Genomic DNA, 24,595 nt, shown 5'->3' with positions numbered 1-24,595 from the left:
AGAATTTTTACCGCATGCAACTCAGTATCTTTAAAGATGTCTAACTCTGCCACCATCTGTTTCAGTGGTAAATTCAATTTGAACAGCAAGAAATCACTTATCAAATGAAAATGTTTCACTTTTGTACAATAAATCAATAATACGTCTTGAAAAAAGTAAAAACTTACCAGAAAAAAAAGAAATACAAAGGGAGGTGTGTGTGTGTGTGGTGGGGGGGGGGGGGGGGGGGGGATTTGGTCCCAGTGGGGCTTGAATCTATGTCCCCTAAAAAATTTAAGTCAAAGTAGGTTTATTGTAGAAATGGATCACTCAACTGTTACATGGGTCATACCTTAATATGGAAATGGTAGGGTTAATTTTTATTTTGCTATGCATCATTAATTAAATTTTTATTTAAAACCTTGTTTATGCTTCATTGTGTCAGGTAATACATGTGATACAGATATCAAAATATATGATAAATCATTATTCTTTTTTTTTTCAAACTTTTTTTTGTGTTTTAAACCTTTTTTGGTGTTTACATATTCTATTTTTAAAATATTCTCATTTCGTTTTCGATAATGCATTATTTGGTCATGTATGGTATTTCTTAGTTCTTTAATCAGTTTTAAAGCTGAATTAGTTAATGATAAGTGTTATTAATGTTAGACATAAAATAAAATTACTTTAACAGACACTAGTATTTTTTTAACACAGTACATGCAAGAAAATATAATTGATAATTTATCTCATGTTTTTGTATGTATACAAACTGAAAATTTATTGAATAACTTGACTTGAAACTTGAAACTTGAAGCTTGATAACAAAATGAATAATAAGGCGTAAAAATTGTTTGTTTCCGGTATCCCGACCTACCCTAAATTTTTGGCCCTACCCTATGTGTTTTATTGCCTTGGAGAATTTTTTTTCAACTTTTTAATAAAAAGTTGCAAAGAAAAAAAAACCTGCACTTTTTCTGCTTTAAACATGGCCAGTGATGTTAGAAATCAACTAACTGATGCTTTAAAGGTATAACCCCCTTATTTGTAATTAACTTTTGACACAAAAAAAAATCCGAAAAGTCTCACTTAATAAAACAATATTTAAAAAGAAAATTAAAAAATCCGACCTACCTACCCTAAATTTTTTAGCACGTTACCGGAAACAAAGAATATTTTAGACCTAACATTATTTGATGCGGCCATTTTGAAATCAACAATGTACGGAAGTAAATGATGATAAAAATGTTACCGATGGATTTTGAGACGGCTGTACTGTCAAAATTATATAGCTTCCTAAAACAAAGTAAAAGAAAAAAATTTACAAACTCCTATTTTTGGAAAATTCCTTACAGACTCTATTATTAGTATGTATGTCTTAAATGGTGTTTTGTGTACATATTATGTTAACATATTTTTTTTTAGCCTTACCTAAATTGGTATTTACCTAGAGGGATAACTTACATTATTATTACTATTCATCATCATCATCATCATCATCATCATCATTTAGTTTAGGCATCCTATATCAAATGTTATTGTGTATCATCATTTGCATTGTTGACAATGATATTTGATGTGTTTTACTTGGTAGTCATAGATCGCATAATTGATTGTAACATATAAAGTTGAGCTTGATAACCACAGGAAAGAAAATGTATTCTTAAGTTTTCGATCAACTTTTATTCGTGACGTGTTTCTAATTTGTAAACAGAATGAAGAAATGGCTAAATGTAATAAAAAATCAAAAATTATTACTAAAAGAAATGAAGTTAATGTGTCAACAGCCAAGAAAGTGCTGTTTTATCCACATGCCATAGGAAACCACCCTACTTTCTCGCAATAGGTCCAAGTAAATTCAAGTTCAAAAAGAAAACTTTTGACATTTATTTTTAAATCTGAACACATGAAGAATTGAGCGTTTAACTCCTGAAACTAAAGCATGACTCACATCTACATGTATTACAGTAAAAGAAGTAATTTTAAGATACAATTTGACAACACTTTATGTAATTATCTTAATATTCATTTATAAAGATCTATTCCAGTATCTTGATATCCTTAAATCGTTTAAATATTATAAATAAAATAACGCAATAAGTCGCAGGTCATTATTCAAGTAGAATGTTGTTCTACTAGTAATTTCATTAAATACCAATTTAAAGTTAAAAAGAAATACTTGAAACTTATGTCATATAAACAATTAGTCACTCGTGATTAATGTTCAAGTGCATGAAACGTGTGAATACATCATCGTTAGATACATTATAATTTAGAACGATTTGATAATAACATCAAAGATACAATTCGTAAGGAGTTTCAATATATACTTCCTTAAGAGAATGACAGTATTATGATGTTGGTGCATTTCGAAGCTTGTCATAGAACACTGATGTCGCAGCTTGCATATAGTCAGAAACAGTCACATTATATCCTTCCTTCAGAGAATGACCAAAATTATTATGTTGATACAATTCATAGCTTGTCATAGAACACTGATGCAGTAGCTTGTAGATACAGTTTCAATATATACTTCCTTCAGAGAATGACAAAATTATCATGTTGGTTCAATTTTAGCTGTATAGTATCGTTACATACTAAAGCACAAATTCCATTATAGCATATTACTTCCCATTACTGGTTAAATAGACTGTTTGTTGACAATATGTCTGCGCAGAGGTATGTTAAAGTAAATAGAATGGATTGCAACAAAATTATATAGATAAAGTATGTAATTTGTGTTAGTTTCTTGTAGATACATATCGTTATTTACTTAGTTAACAAGTATAATGATATGTGACCATTTCAGAGACCCGAGTTCCGTTACAAATTTAGTCACTAGTAATTTGATATTCTTATGTCATGTAGATACAGATCATAATTTGTTACAGATAATTGGACAGCGGTATCGTGTAGTTACGGCGGGTAACTTGTCACATACCATTAAACTTGGGTCGTATGAATACATTTTGCAACTTCACAAGTTTATTACACAATCGTCATGTGTATAAAATAATTTGAACAGCTCGACAATGAATACCTTACAAACGAATCCTGTCATTCTGGTGTCAGATTTATACGAATAACATAGCAATATAAGTCTGTAAATACAATTTCATTATAGTTATTCGAATAATCTGTCAATAAATATATTGCACAATAATCATGTAGATGTCAAATACCAGAGTTATTCGAATAACTTCACAAGTATTCAGTTGATAAACTTCCATATAGATTGTTACACAAATTATGTAGATGTCATTCCGGTTTTGGAAGTTATCCGAAACACTTGACAATTTAAGTATTTTACAAGTATTTTGTTAATGCAAATGCATTTTAGTCATTCGAATAACTTGCCAGTAAGTTATTCATTAAACAGTCGCACGTTAAATTGGCGTTTTAACGTTGCTCGGAATGAATGCAGTCAGTAAGTTCAACTGCCGCGTGTTTAGTTTGGATTTTGTAGCGAGATTCAGAATCAAATTTCAACTTTCCTGCCGCTTTCACTAGACTCATCGTGCCGCTTATTTATTCCGCTATCATGGTTATGATTATCTTCTAAATATCCATATCCAAGTGCGTCGACAAACTCTTGTTTATGACTGTCATATAGCTCTTTATCAGTCATTACCATATCCTCTTCCAAATCATCACATAATGTAGTTGGTACACTATAAATCACAATAATTAATGCCACAAAAACATGGAAAAGTTTTGTATATTTTGTTCCAGCCATAACTAACCCTGAGATATGGATTTTTTAATGTAGCTTATCATCTTAAATACCGTCGACAACGTCTAAATATTTACACAATCCAATTTTAACTGATAACACGAGGTGATAACAGTAAGGACATTGTCCTTAGTTCATGTTGGTGACTCGATGAATAATCACAATTGTAGTTAAAAACTTGAAATGCACAACGTGAAACTTATTTATAACTTGATTTCCGTATCGGAAACTACATGCTCCACAGAAACTGAATGAAGAGTTTTAAATAAGTGATTTATCTCAAGTTAAAATCTTCATATACAATATTATAAATATACTTTAACCTCCAAACACAAGCATAAAAACACGGATATTATGTGACATATCGATAACTTTGTATACATTTCATATTTAATAAAGACTATTTTTAGTGTATATACCTCACAAATACGTTATGCTTAATTTACTGTCAAATATATCGACGTTATTTTTTGTGATAAGATAAAATATGTCGAAAATTACTTCAGCGTATCGGGCACCTATAGAATATATATCATATATTTTTTTTTATCTCTATCGCGTATGTTGTAAAATCTAGAACGTAATATATTTGTGGTAAAAATAATGAACTTCATGGACATGCGCATAGCGTAAAGTCTGATACATGTTTTCTCTGTATCGACTTGTTAAAAGTTTGCGAATTTTTACCAGTTTAGAAAATATATGAAAACGATAATCAAGTAAATTCTTTTAAGAAACCTATATATGTTGTCCATGAATAATATAAACTGAAAGCTGAATGTATTGAGATAACACTGGACACGTGTAGCATATCTCCCAAGTATTATGCAATCATAAAGTCAATGTATAGGATAGACAACGAGTGCCGTTGTCTACGGGATATATACAACGAGCAAAGCGAGTTGTATATATCCCGTAGACAACGGCACGAGTTGTCTATCCGACGTAGACATAAAAACTGCAATTATTGAAAGCTCTCCCACGCGTTCTATAGAAATTAGGATTAACGTGTTTTTATAAGAGTGATATTATCTTTGTACCGTTTGCGCTTATTTGTCAGTAGGGCATATGAAAGAATGCAGGTTATTTGTATAAATTCAGTTTTACTCAAATACCGGATTTACTAAGATTTAACGTTCATAAACACTTTGAGTCATTTGCAATCACAAATGCTAAACAGTTAAATATGGATTTCTCAAAAATACTCAAAATTGAACTGCATGCTGAACAACTAGTTTTTGTGAGGGGTTTGCATTTTGACGAAACATGATGACAGATACGTTGATTCAAGAAGATAGCCAGGTTCCGAAACTACAAAAAAAGATCAGATTCTATTAGAAATCGCTTTTCAACAATCGGTGTAAAGTGACAAAATAATTATGGTTATATTCTTTTGTGTTCTTATTTAAACAGGAACCAGTGACGGTGTTTATTTATCTATTTATTTATTTATTTATTTAGTTAGTTAGTTAGTTAGTTAGATAGTTATTATGTCTCCCTCAGGAGACATATTGTTTTTGCCCTGTCCGTCCGTCCGTCCTTCCGTCCGTCCGTACGTCACACTTCATTTCCGAGCAATAACTGGAGAACCATTTGACCTAGAACCTTCAAACTTCATAGGGTTGTAGGGCTGCTGGAGTAGACGACCCCTATTGTTTTTGGGGTCACTCCGTCAAAGGTCAAGGTCACAGGGGCCTGAACATTGAAAACCATTTCCGATCAATAACTAGAGAACCACTTGACCCAGAATATTGAAACTTCATAGGATGATTAGTCATGAAGAGTAGATGACCTCTATTGATTTTGGGGTCACTCCGTCAAAGGTCAAGGTCACAGGGGCCTGAACATGGAAAACCATTTCCGATCAATAACTAGAGAACCACTTGACCCAGAATGTTGAAACTTCATAGGAAGATTGGTCATAAAGAGTAGATGACCCCTATTGATTTTGGGGTCACTCCATTAAAGGTCAAGGTCACAGGGGCCTGAACATTGAAAACCATTTCGGTCAGTAACTTGAGAACCACTTGACCCAGAATGTTGAAACTTAATAGGATGATTGGTCATGCAAAGTAGATGACCCCTATTGCTTTTGGGGTCACTCTGTGAAAGGTCAAGGTCACAGGGGCCTGATCATGGAAAACCATTTCCGGTCAGTAACTTGAGAACCACTTGACCCAGAATGATGAAACTTAATAGGATGATTGGTCATGCAGAGTAGATGACCCCTAACGATTTTAGGGTCACTCTGTTAAAGGTCAAGGCCACAGGGGCCTGAACATGGAAAACCATTTCCAATCAATAACTTGAGAACCTCTCGACCCAGAATGTTGAAACTTCATAGGATGATTGTTCATGCAGACTAAATGACCCCTATTATTTTTGGGGTCACTCCGTTAAAGGTCAAGGTCACAGGGGCCTGAACATTGATAACCAGTTCCGATCAATAACTTGAGAACCACTTGACCCAGAATGTTGAAACTTCATAGGATGATTGAACATGCAGAGTAGGTGATCCCTATTGATTTTGGGGTCAGTCTATTAAAGGTCAAGGTCACAGTGGCCTGTTCATGTAAAATCATTTTTTGGAAATAACTTGAGAACCACTTGACCTACAATGTTGAAACTTAATAGGATGATTGGACATGCAGAGTAGATGACTCCTATTTATTTTGAGGTCACTTGATCAAAGGTCAAGGTCACAGGGGCCTGAACATTGAAAACCATTTCCGATCAATAACTAGAGAACCACTTGACCCAGAATATTGAAACTTCATAGGATGATTGGTCATGAAGAGTAGATGACCTCTATTGATTTTGGGGTTACTCCGTCAAAGGTCAAGGTCACAGGGGCCTGAACATGGAAAACCATTTCCGATCAATAACTAGAGAACCACTTGACCCAGAATGTTGAAACTTCATAGGAAGATTGGTCATAAAATGTAGATGACCCCTATTGATTTTGGGGTCACTCCATTAGAGGTCAAGGTCACAGGGGCCTGAACATTGAAAACCATTTCCGGTCAGTAACTTGAGAACCACTTGACCCAGAATGTTGAAACTTAATAGGATGATTGGTCATGCAGAGTAGATGACCCCAAACGATTTTTGGGTCACTCTGTGAAAGGTCAAGGTCACAGGGGCCTGAACATGGAAAACCATTTCCGGTCAGTAACTTGAGAACCACTTGACCCAGAATGATGAAACTTAATAGGATGATTGGTCATGCAGAGTAGATGACCCCTAACGATTTTAGGGTCACTCTGTTAAAGGTCAAGGCCACAGGGGCCTGAACATGGAAAACCATTTCCAATCAATAACTTGAGAACCTCTCGACCCAGAATGTTGAAACTTCATAGGATGATTGTTCATGCAGACTAAATGACCCCTATTGTTTTTGGGGTCACTCCGTTAAAGGTCAAGGTCACAGGGGCCTGAACATTGATAACCAGTTCCGATCAATAACTTGAGAACCACTTGACCCAGAATGTTGAAACTTCATAGGATGATTGAACATGCAGAGTAGATGATCCCTATTGATTTTGGGGTCAGTCTATTAAAGGTCAAGGTCACAGTGGCCTGTTCATGTAAAATCATTTTTTGGAAATAACTTGAGAACCACTTGACCTACAATGTTGAAACTTAATAGGATGATTGGACATGCAGAGTAGATGACTCCTATTTATTTTGAGGTCACTTGATCAAAGGTCAAGGACACAGGGGCCTGAACAGTGACTTGAGAACCACTAGGCCAAGAGTGTTGATGATCCCTATTGCAGCCAACCATCAGTGTCTCTTTGACTTTCGCTCCTGACCCCTATTGACTTCTTGCCTATAGGACTTTGCATTGGGGGAGACATGCGCTTTTTTACAAAAGCATTTTCTAGTTTAGTTATTTTTTTCATTTATTTATTTTGTTTATCAGGATATAGTTAGTGCGTAGATGCTCGTAGGACTATGAACGCCCTTTACTATATCGTGCCCTTCATGTAAGAAAGATGTAGTTGTTCTACTTTCTAACTGGGCCAAGTTATCCGAAACTTTAACGGGCTGTAATTTAGTTTAGTTTAGTTTAGTTTATCTAATTTGTTTTAGTTCGATTGTGATGAAAGCTTTAAGCTTATTGTAACCACTCTCGAGTCCGTTTCCTATGAAAACCAGTACTGGGGTCATATGAGAAGTCATGGTCGTGACACCAATGATGCTCGAACCCATGACCACTGCATTAAGCTGTTAAACTAACCGCCTGTTAAATTTCTATTCAAGATACTAGTCTTGGTTGGTGGGAAACACTAGTATGATGACTTAATTTTACTGTAAAGATGATTTAGTGTTTATTATAATCCTTAACAAGTACATTTGATTTTCTAAGTTTTCTAAATTGTCGAAATCTACTGATAAAGTTAATCGACTGTTAAAGTTTCGAACAACTGGATCCAGTTGTTTGCAAATGTAAGGATCGTGCTGACATGTCTATTTTATAACAAGTGAACATAAAAAGTTACAACTGTTGGAAACGTTTCAGTGAATGTGTAAATTACGTTTTTACCCAGTTGGTTCTACACTACAAATATGTAGTTTATTGTAATTCAATTTTATTGATATCCAATAACATGGGGTCATTTTTATAATATTAATATAGTCAGTCATATTTTTTTTATTCCATTTATAACTGGTGAGAATATTGCAAGATCATTTAACTCCGGCTTTAGCCTGTATTGTTAGATGGTAAATTGACACGAAATTCACGCGTTTTTTGCCCAAGTTTCCCCCGATATATATACAGAACAGAACAGAACAGAATTTTATTTAAGACTTGTACATGGTACATCGTCATGCATAATAAACAACATATTTTGATAATACAATGTCACGTTAACATGATCTTTCAAACATATGATAATTATGAATAATATAATAATTAAACAACAAAAAGTAATGTTTAATGATGGAGGATGAACAGTTATAATATAACATTCATAATATATTTATAATAATTCTATCAACAAGTAGGCTTAAATGTGTTGTTAAAGTTGCTAATAGAAGACGCATATGTTAATATTAATTGTTAGCATTCATAATCATATTTCTAGTTTTAACAGATTCTTTAATATACTTTGCAAGATTTAATAATGTACTCTTTTTATTTGTAGTAATAAGTTCAATGAATTTGTACATCGATGGTCTATTATAATAATACTTCTTAATGTATTTTCTTCTAATATCTATATAACATGGGCATATTAAAATGAAATGATATTCATCTTCAATATCTATAGTGTTACAACATAAACAGTATCGTTCATTACGTGGTATTCTATTTGTCCGTATCGACTAGTTTGAATTCTAAGAGTATGTGCAGATATTCTTATTCTGTAACAAAAAATCTATAACTTTTAGGTAATAAATCTAAGTAACATTTATATGTGAGAGTTGTTATACAATTTTTATAAAGATCTAACACGGCACTATTTTCAACAGATGCAAACCACTCTTGCATGTAATTATCAATAAGTCTTTGTTTAAAAATCTTTGGAAACATTTTACAATCTATCAAACTAGTATTATTGAAATATTCAGAAAAGCCATACATATCTAATACGTTTTTAACATTCGATACCCAGTTCTTTTTACCTATATTACAATCAGATACACCTAGTTCATAGACTTTCCTTAATATAATATTATCAGTATTTATTAATTTGCACCAATATTTTATTATTCTCACATATCTATCAATATATAGAGGGTGCCTACCTAACTCACCATAAACACTTGCATTACAAGTGCTACTTCTAACATTTAAGATTCTTTTACAAAATTTAATATTACTGCGCATGCGCGGAATAAAGGCGAACTTTTTGAAAACTCTGTGATTTTATCAAAAATAGTGGATTTAAAGCAAGAAATAGTTGACTAAACATGGTATAATTTTGTTTATTTTGAAAATAACGTTATTGTGCTCAATTTGGGAGTAGAGATATGCCACAAACACCAGCTACAAGGGAGAAACGCGATCGAGAATCTCCTGGGGTGACGAGCCCTCTTTCCAAACAAAGCAAAATGGCGGAGAAGAACGAAGGTGACGGCTCTTCTCCAATGACTGTAAGCTCAGATTTATCAGAAAGAATGGAGAAAATGATGGAGTTATTATTGTCGCTGAAAAAAGGTCAGGAAAGTTTACAAAAAGTTTTTGACAGTAAAATGGAAAGACTCAGAAATGACGTTTTGTCTACAATCAATGATAAAATCAAGGCCGTGAAAGTTGATATTGATCTACAATTCGCCGCATTAGACAAACGAATAATGGACCTTGAGGCTGAGTTCAGTTCACTAAAATCCAACAATGCATTACAACCAGATTTAACGGTAAATAACTGTGATATAACGGTGATTGCGTCAAACGTACAAGAGCAGAGAGGTAAAGATCCGTTACATATAGCTCAGGATTTGATCAATGCCCTTGGCACAGTAATCTCCAATCAGGTGACAATTACAGATGTCAAGAGGTGTGTCGACAGGAATACAGGAAAACCGCCGCTGCTGAAGATAGCGTTTTCAACCATTGAAGAAAAGGTTAATGTTCTGCGAGCAAAAAAGTCGTTAAGTAATCACGGCATATATAAGAACGTATTTCTTCACGGCAGCAAAACGCACACGGAGCGTATCCTGGAGCTGAATGCCAAAACGTTACTTTCTGAGCTTCCGAATGGTAATCAGTTTAGAGTAACAGGCAATGGGCGCATCGTAAAGAAAAACAACCCAACGGATGGTGCTACCGGAACATCGTCTGCTCCCGGTCGACGCTAGGCCGACTCCCGGTTATCAAATAACTCTTTGTCCATCTCACACATAAATGTCGGTGGATGGACCAAATCCAACAATAACTTGAGATCTAAACTGATAGAACATATTGATGCAGATATTGTCTGTGTGAATGAAACCCATTTAACTTGTGATCAGACTCTTTCTATTGAAAATTACCACTTTTATGGATTTAATCGAAAGTTAACACATATAAACGCCCCAAAAGGTTGTGGAGGAGTGGGGATTTTTGTAAAAAACCGTATGTTTGAAAAATTTTCAGTAACCACATTGGATAAGAGTTTCGACGGAATATTAGGCCTATCATTTCAGTGCAAAGAAACAGATTATAAATTTGTAGTTTACTCGTTGTATTTACCACCGGAAAATTCCGTATGGGGTAGAAATGCAAATAACTTTTATGCCCATTTGCTTGGCCAAATGTATTTACTATCTGAGTATGATGCTATATTTTGTGCGGAGATATGAACTCAAGAATAGGAAACCTTAGTGATGTCATCTCTGATATAGACAACATACCATCGAGGACGGTGCTGGACGAAACAGTAAACCAACATGGACATACATTTATTGAATTTTTGACAGAGTCCAAAATGTGTGTTTTAAATAACAGATTTGTACAAAGTTCTGATAATTTTACCTCTGTGTCTACAAAAGGGAGGTCTGTAGTTGACTATATTTGCACGCCACATGATTGCTTTGATTCATGTCACAATTTTGAAGTTATCTCTCCTACATCGATTGTTGATAAGTTTAAGTTGCACGCCTTAATAGGTCAGAGAAGTAAATTGCCCGATCATTATTTTCTGCGTTTCGAATTTATTTATAGAACTCACATATCGGACACTGAACGATGTGAAGAAAGTGTATCGTCAAGACCGATTTTTAATGATAAGGTTTATAAAGTGAAGCGAATTCCGTCCGACTTTCTGAGCTCGGATCTGTCAAAATCTGCGTTTTTGTTACTTATAAGAAATATAGAACTATGTAGAGAAAATCAAGAAAATATTGATCAGTTATATGAAGATTTTCTTAGAAAACTTACGCAGGAAATGAATAAAAACATTCCTTTCTTTGACTGTACAAAGAGAACTCGTAAAAGGTACAAGGCCTTTAAACCGTACTGGGACGAATACATTGAAAGTCTATGGAACGACGCTAGAGTTAAAGAAAGGCGGTATTTGAAGTTTCATGGTGAAAGACGTTTGAAAAATCGCCTTCACTTTGAATATAAAGAAGCTCAAAATAAATTCGATAGACAGTTAAGATCAGCAGAAAAGCAATATAAAAAGTCATTGGCAGTAGACTTTGATACTTCTTGTACTGAAAATCCAAAGAAATTCTGGGAACATGTAAAACAATTAGGTCCTAAACGTAAAAGTTCTGTCCCTATGGAAGTGTACGATGAAAACGGTAACATAAATTGTGATGAACAGTTTGTATTTACAAAATGGGCAGATGATTTTGAAACTTTGTATAATGCTGCCGAAAATTATGGAGATTTTGATGAAGGATTTTATGAACATATTTTGCAAGAAAAGGCAGTTTTAGAGGACAATATGTTGGATCCACTTTTTGAGGAAAATACATTTCTTAACACATCCATATCGAGAGATGAAGTTAAAAACGTTGTTGACAAGGCCAAAAATGGGAAAAGTTTTGGTTTTGATAAAATACCGAGTGAAGTTCTAAAATTTCCTATAATTATTGATGTTTTGCACTCGCTGTTCAATTTATGTTTCGATAGTGGACTGATTCCTAGTATATGGAGAAAAGCTTTGATTTACCCCTTGCCTAAGGACAGTTCAAAAGATAAACGAGTGCCATTAAATTACAGAGGTATAAGTCTTCTGTCTGTTGCAAGTAAAATATACTCAGCCATTTTGAATAAACGATTTTTAACATTTTTAGAACATAACAATAAGCTAGCTGAAGAACAAAATGGTTTTAGGCAAAAACGGTCATGCGAGGATCACGTGTTCACTGCTTGCTCAATCATACGGAATAGACTTTTACAAAAGCAAGATACCTTCGGGACATTCATTGATCTACAAAAGGCCTTTGATTTTGTTAATAGGGATGTTCTATTGTATAAAATGTTACATAATAATGTAAATGGAAAATTTTACAATTCAGTTAAGTCTATATTAACTGATACATCAGCAGCTGTTAAATTAAACGGGATGCTGTCTGACTGGTTCCCTACAATGTCTGGTGTACGTCAAGGTGATAGCAGTTCACCGACAATATTTTCTTTCTTTTTGAATGATCTTATCGAAGGTCTTAAGTCTCTTAATAAGGGTATATTCATAAATGACACTCACGTTTGTTGTCTGTTCTATGCCGATGATATTTTATTGTTGTCAACCAATGAAAAAGATTTGCAATGTATGTTAGACTTTATATATGACTGGTGTCGTAAATGGCGACTTAAAGTTAATTATGCAAAGTCGAATGTGATGCATTTTAGAAACAAGGGCAAAGACCGAAGTAATTACAGTTTTAAGATCGGTAATCAAAGTTTAACCTATACAGATGTATACAGATATCTTGGGGTACATTTGCACGAACATATGGACTTTTCATGTGCAGCTGATACTCTAGCAAAAGCCGGGAGCAGAGCCTTGGGTGGTGTTATCTCGAATATACAGAATCATAAAGATGTTGGTTACAAAACATACAGTAAACTATATTATTCTTGTGTGGTACCTGTATTGGACTATTGTTCCTCTGTTTGGGGTTTTCACAATTTCAATCAAATTGACATGATTCAAAATAGAGCGGTTAGATATTTCTTGGGTGTTCACAAATTTACTCCGATTCTAGCTATGACGGGTGATATGGGTTGGATTATCACAAGACACAGACGTTGGGTTAATATGGTTAGATTTTGGAACAGATTGATAAAAATGGAGAATACTAGGATAACAAAACAAATTTTTGAACATGATTATCAGTTTGTAGGTAAAACATGGTGTTCAGAGATCAAGCATATATTACAAGAAGCAAATCTGTTAGAACATTTTTTGAACAAGACATGTGTTGATCTCAAAGAATTGGAAGATTGTTTGTTAGAAAAGTATAAGCTTGATTGGTCTGAAAAAATACAAACAGTATCGAAACTGAGAAGTTACGTACAATTCAAAAACGAGTTTACCACAGAGAAATATCTTCTCAGTAACCTTTCTAAGGTAGAAAGATCTCATTTAGCTCAGTTTCGCTGTGGAATTTTGCCTCTTAACGTTGAAACTGGCAGATATATAGGTCTTAACCCTAATGAAAGAATCTGTCATTTCTGTAACAACGGCTCGATCGAAGATGAAACACACTTTTTATTAACTTGTCCAACATATTCAGACATAAGGGTAAATCTTGTTGCTAAAGCAATAGAATGTAATTCACATTTTCTTTCATTATCTTGTACAGAAAGACTAAAATACCTAGTTAATAATAATTTTATTCAAGTTGCAAAATTTATTGTACTTGGCATGTTTAGACGAAAATCTCTTTTGTATAATTGATAAATTTTATATCATAGTGTTTGAATAACTAGCTATAGCCTGCGCATTGTAAATAGGACTTAATTGTACATAAATATTCTCATATTGTATCATAAAATCTATTTATTGAAGTGACTTATAGGCCCAACGTGGCCGGGTGTTGTTATTGTTATTAGTCAAATGTTTGTCATGTATATACACAATGTCACTATAATAAAATTTACTTACTTACTTACTTACTAATATGTACACGCTCAATATCTTTTGACTTATTGTGGCCCCATACTTCAGAACAGTATGACAAAATAGAGCCTACAAAAGAATCAAACAACTGACATAATAACTTTGGTTTAAAATCAAAATCTTTACAGTTATACAATAAAACGTTTAAAGCCTTTAATGCTTTACCAATCAAATGTTCTTGGTTTAACACAAAACTCCCTGTATAGTTAAAAACTGTACCAAGATAATTAAAATAATCTACAACTTCTATCGGTTGGTTATTGTAAAACCATCTTTCTCTAGCGAAAGTAATTCCCCTTTTCCTAAATACAACAATTTTAGTTTTCATAACATTAACTTCTAATCCCCATTGTATACAATATGTGTGTAATAAATCAAGACTATTCTGCAGATCTTCCGGAGTTTTACCCATAATTCCCATATCATCGGCAAAAAGTAATAGAATTAATACAACGTCGTCAATCAATAAACCAGAACTAAAATTGCCTTGTAAGTACAATTCAAGGTCTTCTACGAAGAGAGAAAAGAGTATAGGCGAAATTACCTCCCCTTGACGTAAGCCTATTGCATACTGGAAAAAATCAGAATATGAATTACAGCATCTTACGCATGATTTTACTTTATCATACATATCCTTTATAATGCGCAGAATTTTTCCTTGAATGCCACACTTGTACATTTTCAACCATAGTGAATTTCTACAAATACTATCAAAACAGGATTTTAAATCAATAAATCCTACATATAAGCGTTTGTTATTATTTAGGTAATGTTGTATAACAGACTGCAGAATAAATACAGCATCAACAGTAGACTTTCCTTTTCTAAAACCGAATTGGCAATCAGAAATTACTGAATAATTGTTACAAAATGTTTCAATTCTATTATTTAATATTGTAGTAAATAACTTAGACATACAACTAACTAGAGTTATTCCCCTATAATTATTTACAACTTTGGGGTCACCTTTTTTAAATACCGGTACAATAATACCCTCTGTCCATTTGTCTGGGAAAAAACCAGACTCTAAAATAGCATTAAACACATCACAAAGATGGTGAACACAATACGTCTATAGATTCAATAAAATACTCGTTTAAAAGACAGTCTGAACCTGCAGCTTTGTTTGACTTAAGCGACTTTACAGCCTTCTGTATTTCTTCACATGTAATGGGGACATTCAATTCTTCATAACTACAGTCCGAAGAATTAAAATCATGTTCATTACAAAAAGCTTTACATTCATCATTTTGGGACTGAAATACATTGTTCGACAAATTTTCGAAATAATTTTTAAATTCATCTAAAGATATATCATCTTTTGTACCAGTATATTTATTTTTCTTAAAATGTTTCCAGAATTGCTTGGGATTACAAAACCGTAATCGTTCAATTTCAGAGTATTTCATTTTAATATAAGCTTTCTTTTTTCTACGAATTAAATCTTTATATTCCTTTTTACATCGACAAAAATATTGCCTACTGGCTAAATTTTACAACTATTAAAAGCACTCAATGCATCTAAGTATGTATTTTTTAATAATCTACAATCAGCATCAAACCAGTCTGCATCACTTACAGAGTAAACTATCTGCAAATGTAACACGCTTTTTACTTATATAAGTTTTGGAAAAAAGTGGATCTGCTACTTCCCTAATTAGACTTGTAAATCTATTTAACATAGTATTAATGGACATGCGATCATTTTTATCAATATCGCTCGTAAGGCGATTAAGGTCAGGTAATTTTGCAATCAGACCTACCCGGAAGGTATTTTGTAGGTCATTTACCCATTTATATCTAGTACTAACATTTCTTCTAAAACAGGTGTGCTATAATTTGTGTATAATGAAAAAGTAACGGGAGCATGATCACTCCATTCGTTTTAACTTTGTATACAAAAAGAACTTATATTTGAAAAATTAATTTCATTGGTTATAACATAGTCAATAACGGACGCCCCGTTTTGCGAAACATATGTATACATTCCAGTATTACAATCACTACCTAATCTCCCGTTGACTAAGCGGAGGTTATTTGATCGACACAGGTCAATTAATTTAACTCCATGGGTATTACAGGTCTTATCCATTGAGGCCCGGTCTATGTACTTGTCGGGAACATAACAGTCATCATCGAATGACTGATTTATACGATCACAAATAATAAAATCATGTTTATCACCCACTCGGCTATTAAAATCGCCTGCTAAATATACCGAACCTAGGGTTTCATAAAGACTAACATCATTTTCAAGGCAGTCAAACAGATCAACATTTACTGTATTGTAAGCCGGGGAATCTTCTCCCCAGAGGTACACACCACATATATAAATATCGTTTTCTGTATGAAAAAAAGTTTTATCTAGTTTAATCCAAAGTAGAGTGTCATATTTATTTTTATTGTAATTGGTGATTGTTCAATATAGCCCAAGACAACTTACCAATAACCTTATTAAGTTGATACTGTCGTAGATGTTTCTCTACTGGCAGATTACTAGATTATGTTTTATCGGACGTCTAGCCGGCTGGAACGCTCCACAGGAAATCACCCTTTTCGGCTTCCGGTAGGGCTATCCTCACGTATGTCGGACCAGACCGGACAGGCACTACACTCCTCCCCGTCCTATAGAAGGAGGTAGTCTTAGACCATGGGAGTTAGCCATGGTCTCTTACTCTCAATAATGAGAGATTCCTGGGTAAAACCAGTACTAGTATTGCGGCTTTTCAGTCACAATACCACAACTACCGGTGACTATGAACATTTCATCCACAGTACACCGGGTTGAGCCCCTATGGATTAACCGGACTCATCACCGTACATTGAGACTGGAGGGAGCTTCTCAATGTACAGTCTTTTTGCGTTATTACTTGCCAACTTGAGGAGGTCACCCCAAGATTGGCCTCTGGCCTCAGCTACCCTGGATGCAACCCATCCAATCATATAGGGATTGGACTTTTTTTACAGCGTGGCGGGCTGAAATAAGGAGCATCCGTTTCAAGGAGCAAACGGGAAGACTCTAGTTTCCGGAGCATGTCTAGGTAGTCATTGGACTTACAGATCATAACTGTGAACCCAACATAAGTGTTAGGGAACACCTCTAACCATTTCTGTAATATGTCCAAAGACCCTGTAAAGCAGTGAAGGTGAATCAGCTGCTCCTTACTGACTGAGGGATGACTCTGTAACAAGTAAAACATAGTTAACAGAGACTCATCTGAAAGGTTTGTCAAACTTCTGCAATGAATAACGAGCACATGCTCCGGTTGCAGCAAAGTCAGGACTTGCTCAACCTTGCGGAGCTGTTCAGCCCATTTTTCAGCAGGTTCAGTTCGATCAAGACCTATCTCCCCCAATCCTGCTACCTCCGGAAATTGGAGAACTTCCGCCAGCTTACTGAACCCTTTATCGGTAAGAGCCTTCCGGGGGTGGATTCCCACGACCGGTACGACACCCTGTTCAGACCATGATTTAATACCCTCCTGTGTAGGGTAAGTCTCAGGGTCACAGAAAACCCCTACAACTCCCACGAGGTGAACCTCGTGAGACTCTAGCGGGTTCAGATTACTCATCTCTTTCAGAGATGGGTTAGTCATCCCCCACTCCCTCATAGTCCTGTCAAGGTGACAATGACTATCAAAGGCCTCAGCTGAAATAAGTGTCCAAGTTTCTCAACCTGATGTCGCTCTAACATTGACATCAATGACAATAGAAAGCGCCAGTGTACCAAGGCCGTGACATCATTACCCTCCGGTCTTAATATCACGTCCCTAGCAACCGACACCCCCAAAGTCCTACCCAAATCAACCATTGCCTGCACAGTGGAGGCATCTGGCTGCTCAACCGAGGATAGTGGACTCAGCGATTCAATATAAACCAGTAAATCACTGAGCTCCCGATGTGCTCCTAAAAGCCACCTGCAGCATAGCTTCAGGGCGCTTAACCTGCGTTGAGATATTTCATCTCCTGAAAGTGCCAGATTAAACACACCAGGCAAATGACAGAGAAGCGCATGTTTGCGACTAACACCTGCCCCACATCCTCCTACCGGACACCTAGGGCCATGCCCTGGTTGCCCTGTTTCTCCCAAAGACAGCTTTGGCCTCTTTGCAAGGGTTTCTCCACTCAGCGTATGCTGAACTGAACGGCCTTTAACATGGGACCCTTTCCCCGGACCAGCAGGCTGCTTACCCTTACCCGGCACAGTAATGACTAGCTGAGGCTTGTCTTGCCGAACAGAAGGTCTTTGTGCCCTCTCTGCCGGGCTTCTAGAAACAGGGCCTTGCGGAACCTGCCCTGTCCCAGAAGCACTGTGCTGGGTCTTACTCTCGTCTCGCTCACGCGGACGAGGCTTAACCGACTAACCGGCTTCCCACTGCCATGAGGGTTTTGTTGGGCTGTTACCTACCCAACAACTTTTCGGCGCAGTTCCAGAAGAAACCGATTCTGACTCGCTGTCAGCCTCTCCCCCAGCAAGCAATTGCTGCTCTGCCGGAGGGACCGACTCGAGATTCTCACCAGTCCGTTCAATAGCCGGATCTGTCCCTAATCGGATGTCCCTACTCTGTTCACGTGGGGCATCCTGCCACTTGGATTTACGAATGGGCCCCAAACGGCTCACATTCTGGGAAATCCACTCACGGGAGTGACACTGTAGAATGTCTAACTCCCGGCCAGATCCCTTAACCAACTAAACTTATGCCTGTTTCTGGCTTCACGGACATGGTCCAACAGGATTTCAAACCTGTTCGGTCGCCTACTAGAGGTGATTTTGAATGCTAATTCCTTTGGGTTCATCAGGTTGCCCATCTTGAGCACCTTCATTGCCCTGCCCAGACCGTCCCTGTACTCTTCAGCCATGATTCTGAAAATAGACCCAAAAATGTTCAATTTGAGTCCTCACTCTTCTTAGACAGTCCGGACACTTGTATTGATTTATGTCTAGTGCATCTGAAAGCGGTTATGTTCACACAGGACCCGTGGAACCACTCTTTACAGAAATCGCACTGGATCATAAATCTACCCTGCCATGGCTTTCGACATAAGCAGTAGACTCGGTCGCTGCCTTTAGCGGCAGTTATGTCACCTGGATTTTGCTCCCAGTGCTTAATCCACCGTGGCACTTCCCTGTCCTTACACTGTTTTAGTCTGTCATGGTTTACTACCAAAACAGCATTTCTTAGTTTAACACGGAAGAGGAATGATGACAATTTGGATACTCTCACCCCTGGTCCCTTCCATGGTGGACAGAGCTTGCGGCATTTACCCTTCAATACCGCAGTATCAAGTAGGTAGACCCTATCACCTACCTCATAATTCCTCTCTAGTAAACGCAAGTCATAGTTGCGCTTCATTCGTTTAGAGGAAGTTTTCATCATTTTGCGGGCTGTATCATGTGCTTCCCGCAACTTTTGGACCAATTCATCTGAGTAATCACTAGGGGACTGGCTTTTACCCAGATGCTGAGGAAACATTAGGTGAGCCGGCGCATTGACCTCCCGACCTAACATTAACTTATTGGCCGTAAACCCGGTCATACGGTTCACAGATGATCTCAACGCTCCAGCTATTTGCTGAAGGTGCAAATCCCACTGGTTTTGTGATTTGCCAATGAAACACCTAACCGCATCCATCAGAGTGCGATTATACCTTTCTACCTGACCGTTTGCAGAAGGTCTATACGGAGTAGTCCTTGCTTTGTGTATTTCAAGAACTTTACAGACCTCCGTAAACAGTTTCGATTCAAAGTTTCTGCCCTGATCAGAAAATATCTCAAAGGGCACTCCAAACCTTGTAAAGAAACCGTCCACAGCTGCCCGTGCAGTAATTTCTGCGGACTGACTAGGGAGTGGTATACATTCCACCCATTTGGTGAACTGGTCTACCATCATAAGTACATACTCATTGCCCCTAGGAGTTTTAGGTAAGGGACCTAGGAAATCAATATGTACTCTTTCCATGGGCGAACCTGCCTGGTATTCAGTCAATCGGCACTTTCCTTGCCGATCGGCTTTCTTATTCTGATTACAGGTTTCACATTGCGACACGTACTGTCGAACGTCCCTGCCTAACCCATACCAGACAAATTTCTCCTTAACCCTCTCCTTAGTGCGTTTCACACCCTGATGCCCCGAAGATGGAAGTCTATGGTTGAGTGCTATAGCTTCCTCTTTCAGGCTTTCTGGTATAACAAGACGAATGTCGTCTTGTTCTGAGTCATTCTGGTATAAAACACCATCTAACAGAAGAAATTGTTCTTTTGTTTAACCAATTTGACTTAGCCCCTGGACTGGCACGAAACAGATCCGACGGGTCCGGATCTATTCTCTCTCGTAACCAATTCAAAACAAACAGCAATTCCACATCCTGTTTCTGAGCATCTCTCAAATCTGCTACTGAGAACCCCCAACTACACAGCCTTGATTTATCCCTCAGAGTTCCTTGATCTGGTACCGGGGTCGAACTCTGAAGGCTAAACCCCTGACTCTGTATAGAGTCGGAGTTACCTGTCGCACCCGTAGGTACGGCAAGTCCTTTGTCCTTTCCGGGGGATCGACCTTATACTGTGCACTTGGTTGCCCTGCAGTAGACACTGAACCTGATTGTCCAGAATCGACTTTATTACCGAGACCCTTACCCGCCTCAGTCTGATTTTTGGCACCTTTCCTCGTGGTTACCATATTTATGCTTGTAACTTCAGTTCCTGGGCTGTGCTCAGACACCTCCCAGGGAATGAGTTCTACAGCATCCCTGAACATATCTACCACAATAGGGCTTACTCCCCCAGAGTGGTCTACATCCATGCCAGATAAAATTACTTCATCTGGTAGGCTACTCTCAGATATGCATTCTGCATCTGAGACTTCTATTGCAAGGGCTGGCTTGCCACTCTCACCTTCAGTCTTAGTGGTGGTTCCGTCTTGATACCCGTAGACAGTCGTTCCATGCCTTTGTTGGCCCCAGGCTTCCCAGATACTCCGTGATGGCCACCCACAGAGGTATTGTCTGGGTTACCCTTATTTACCAACGGCACTGCGTCGTCTACTTCTTCTTAGAAGTTTTCCCAACTATCATGGGCCTTACAATATTTACACCCGCCACAAGGCAACTGTTCCAGTTGTGTACCAGCATGATACTCTTCGCAATGCCCATCCTCAGCCGGCATTCTAGACAAAGCGTCGGCATTACCATGCTCACGACCTGCCCTGTGCTGCAGCACCATATTATACTGAGACAGCTCCTCTAGCCATCTCGCCAGTTGACCTTGAGGCTCTCGGAACCCCATTAACCACCTTAAACTCGAGTGGTCAGTCCGTACAATAAACGGTCTGCCAAGTAAGTAGTGTCTGAACTGCCTGGTAAATCTAACTACAGCAAGCAGCTCCTTTCTTGTGACACAATAATTTCTCTGCTCTTTTGTAAGAGCATAACTACCATATGCAATGACCTTTTCTTTGCCATCCTGGACCTGAAGTAATTCTGCTCCAATAGAATTATTAGAGGCATCCGTGTCCAGGATGAATTTATCAGTTTCGGTTGGCAAGGCCAACACAGGCGGCTGCGTCAGAGCTTCTTTTAAAGCTTCAAAAGCTTTAGCCTGCTCTTCCCGCCATACAAATTGACGTTGGCCTGTCACAGCATACAGAGGTTCAGCTAACTTCGAAAAGTTCTTAACGAAGCCTCTATGGTAGTTCGCTAGGCCCATAAACCGTTCTACATGCTTTGCGCATGTTGGAACCGGCCATTGCTGGACCACTTCAATGTCAGTCTTAGACATGGCTAAGCTATTGCCACTGACATTCCTTCCCAAGAATTCTATATCTTTCTGGAAAAAGATACATTTCTTAGGCTTCAGTTTCAGCTTGTATGTGCGAAACCTCTGCAAGGCCTCTTTCAGATTAACCATATGGTCTCTGAAACTTTTACCAAGCACTACTATATCGTCCAGAAAGGCTAACACCGCTTTCCATGTTAGGCCTCTGAGGACTAAATTCATAATTCGGGCATATGTAGCTGGTGCTACATAGACCGAATCCCATTCGCACATGCTCAAAAAGACCGTATTTCGTTATGAAGGCAGTCGTTTTCCGGTCTTCTTCCCTGATGGGAACTTGCCAGTAGGCAGAGTTAGCATCAAGCTTCGAAAACCATACACTCCCGGACAGAGTGTCTAGACAGTCATCCACTAAGGGCAAAGGAACACATCTTTCTGAGATTTTTCATTTAAAGCTCTATAGTCAATGCACCACCTGACGGTGCCGTCCCTTTTCCGGATCAGTACTGGGGCGGAAGCCCAGTCAGATATTGACTCTTGGATGACCCCTGCCTTTAACATTTTATTGAGGTGGGCCTCTTCCTCACCAGCAAAACACACAGGCGTGCGCCTCATGCGTTGCTTAACTGGTTCAGCATTACCCGTTTCAATAACATGTTCCATGGCAGTAAAATTACCAAGATCAAACTCATCTTGAGCAAACACATCTTGGTACTCAATAAGCAACTGAGCCAACTGCTGCTGTTGCTCTTCATTCAGATGTTCACAGGAATCGGAGTATACTTGCTGAAGGTGGGGCGGGAGAGCACTATCACTCTCCGGCCTAGGAACAGTGTCCTGTTGCCGACCCAGATCAGAAATCTGATTTATTTTATACTCCTCATCCTCCTCCCCCACTTCAATAATTTCGGACACTGGATAAGCTCTCCCTATCTCAGATCCCTTTGAAATTAATTTATACCTATCAGTGGGGTTTACAACACAAACTACTGGATCAGTGAACCCTTCCCTGACCACCCTAGGCTTCCATACCTTAGACTGGTCTAATGGCTCAATGACATAATCAGTAAGTTCTGTGTCCATTTTACATTTTACATGGGCTACCGAATGAGGCGGAATAACTTTGCGTTTAGCCACAATAACCCTGGACACTGAAGGAAAACCGTTTATGCTATCAACATCAAGAGTTATGTGCATACCGTCAAAGATTATTATACCCCTACCCATGTCTAATATCGATTGGCCTTTATCACATAGAATGTCAAAACCTAACAACATTTGTTGTTCTATTGGGGCAACATATACATTCTCCTTATACCATTTCGATCCTATTTTCAACCGGACGGGGCCAACAATGTAGCCGGTTAACCATAACTCCCTCCCAGCAGTCATAAGTTTAACCTCTTTGACCTTAGGGGGCTTATGCCGCAAGGAATTATAGACCTTGTCTGAAATAATTGTGACCTGGGCAGCAGTGTCCACAATTGCTTTTACCGGTTGATCACCCACTTGAATTCCCATGGAAAACTGAGAGGCCGATTTTACTTGGCATACAACAACATGCTCAAGATCAGATTCAACCTCCACCTTAACCTGGTTATTACAAGTGCTATTACAGTGGTCTTTCTGTTCTTCCGGAACAGGGAATTTATATAGGGTCGGGGTGCCACTGCTTTGTCCGACCCTTTGTAGTTTAACCGATCCTGTTGATCGGTTCTTTTATTTGGACAGTCCCGGCGGAAATGTCCCTCCTTGCCGCACCCATAACACCGAAGAGGCCCTTTTTTAGCTTTAGGCTTTGGCCTATCTCGGTTGTGCTTAACTGCCATGACTTTATCAAATGTTTGTTGCAATTGTTTAATTGCCTCCATGACAGTTCTATTATCCGGTGCTTCTCTAGCACTTCCGGATCCTTTACTCACAGCGTAAACCCGTTCAGATTCACGCCGCTTGCTTTCGCGTTTTGATTTGTCATATATGGCCGAATGTCCCTGTTGGTACTTTCGAACCATCTGTTTAGCCTGTTGGATACTAAGAGGATTAAGCATGAACACATTCTGTCCAGCATCCTTATCCAATAGGCCCTGACAGAAACGATTTATGACCTGATTGGTCACAAATGAATCTGGCAGACTTTTAAATGCTTTCGCCGCAAGAGTCAAAAGCCGGTCTGCATAATCATCCAACAACTCACCATCTTTCTGGCAAGCTTGTTGAAATTGTGTTTGAGCTGCTGCCGGCAGCTCCTGTTCCCCAAAACGCGCTTCTAGTTTACTACGTAAACTCTTATACGAGTTCAGGTCCGCTCTATCATGTATTAATACATAATATTCAATAGCTTTGCCAGTAAGTGCCCAGCACAAGCCATCAAATTTCTCTACATCTGACCATCCGCAGGCCTCCGCATATCTGGTAAACTTTAAATCAAAAGCCTCCCAGCTGCCTTTACCGTCGAATGTCAGATGTTTTGGTAAGGAACTTATTGACTTCCTTGCCCTACTATAGTCAGCAGTCACCTCTAACTCTGGCGATGGTTTGGTT

The 24,595-nt window shown here is 37.8% G+C and overlaps 2 protein-coding genes across 2 annotated transcripts; both read right to left on the bottom strand.

The window, feature by feature from the left end:
* Positions 1 to 14,269: 14,269 nt before the first annotated feature.
* On the bottom strand, positions 14,270 to 17,891 carry LOC128546378 (putative deoxyribonuclease TATDN2). The gene is made up of 2 exons (XM_053516844.1): positions 17,339 to 17,891; positions 14,270 to 14,349 (listed from the first exon to the last, which is right to left on the bottom strand). Exons 1-2 carry the CDS (start codon positions 17,889 to 17,891, stop codon positions 14,270 to 14,272), a joined length of 633 nt encoding a protein of 210 aa, XP_053372819.1.
* Positions 17,892 to 22,465: 4,574 nt separating this feature from the next.
* On the bottom strand, positions 22,466 to 23,575 carry LOC128546377 (uncharacterized). The gene has a single exon (XM_053516843.1). It carries the CDS (start codon positions 23,573 to 23,575, stop codon positions 22,466 to 22,468), a length of 1,110 nt encoding a protein of 369 aa, XP_053372818.1.
* Positions 23,576 to 24,595: the final 1,020 nt, after the last annotated feature.

Source organism: Mercenaria mercenaria, chromosome 10 (genome assembly GCF_021730395.1).
Source record: "Mercenaria mercenaria strain notata chromosome 10, MADL_Memer_1, whole genome shotgun sequence".
Classification (NCBI taxonomy): Eukaryota; Metazoa; Mollusca; class Bivalvia; order Venerida; family Veneridae; genus Mercenaria; species Mercenaria mercenaria.
This window is presented reverse-complemented; position numbering and strand designations above follow the sequence as displayed.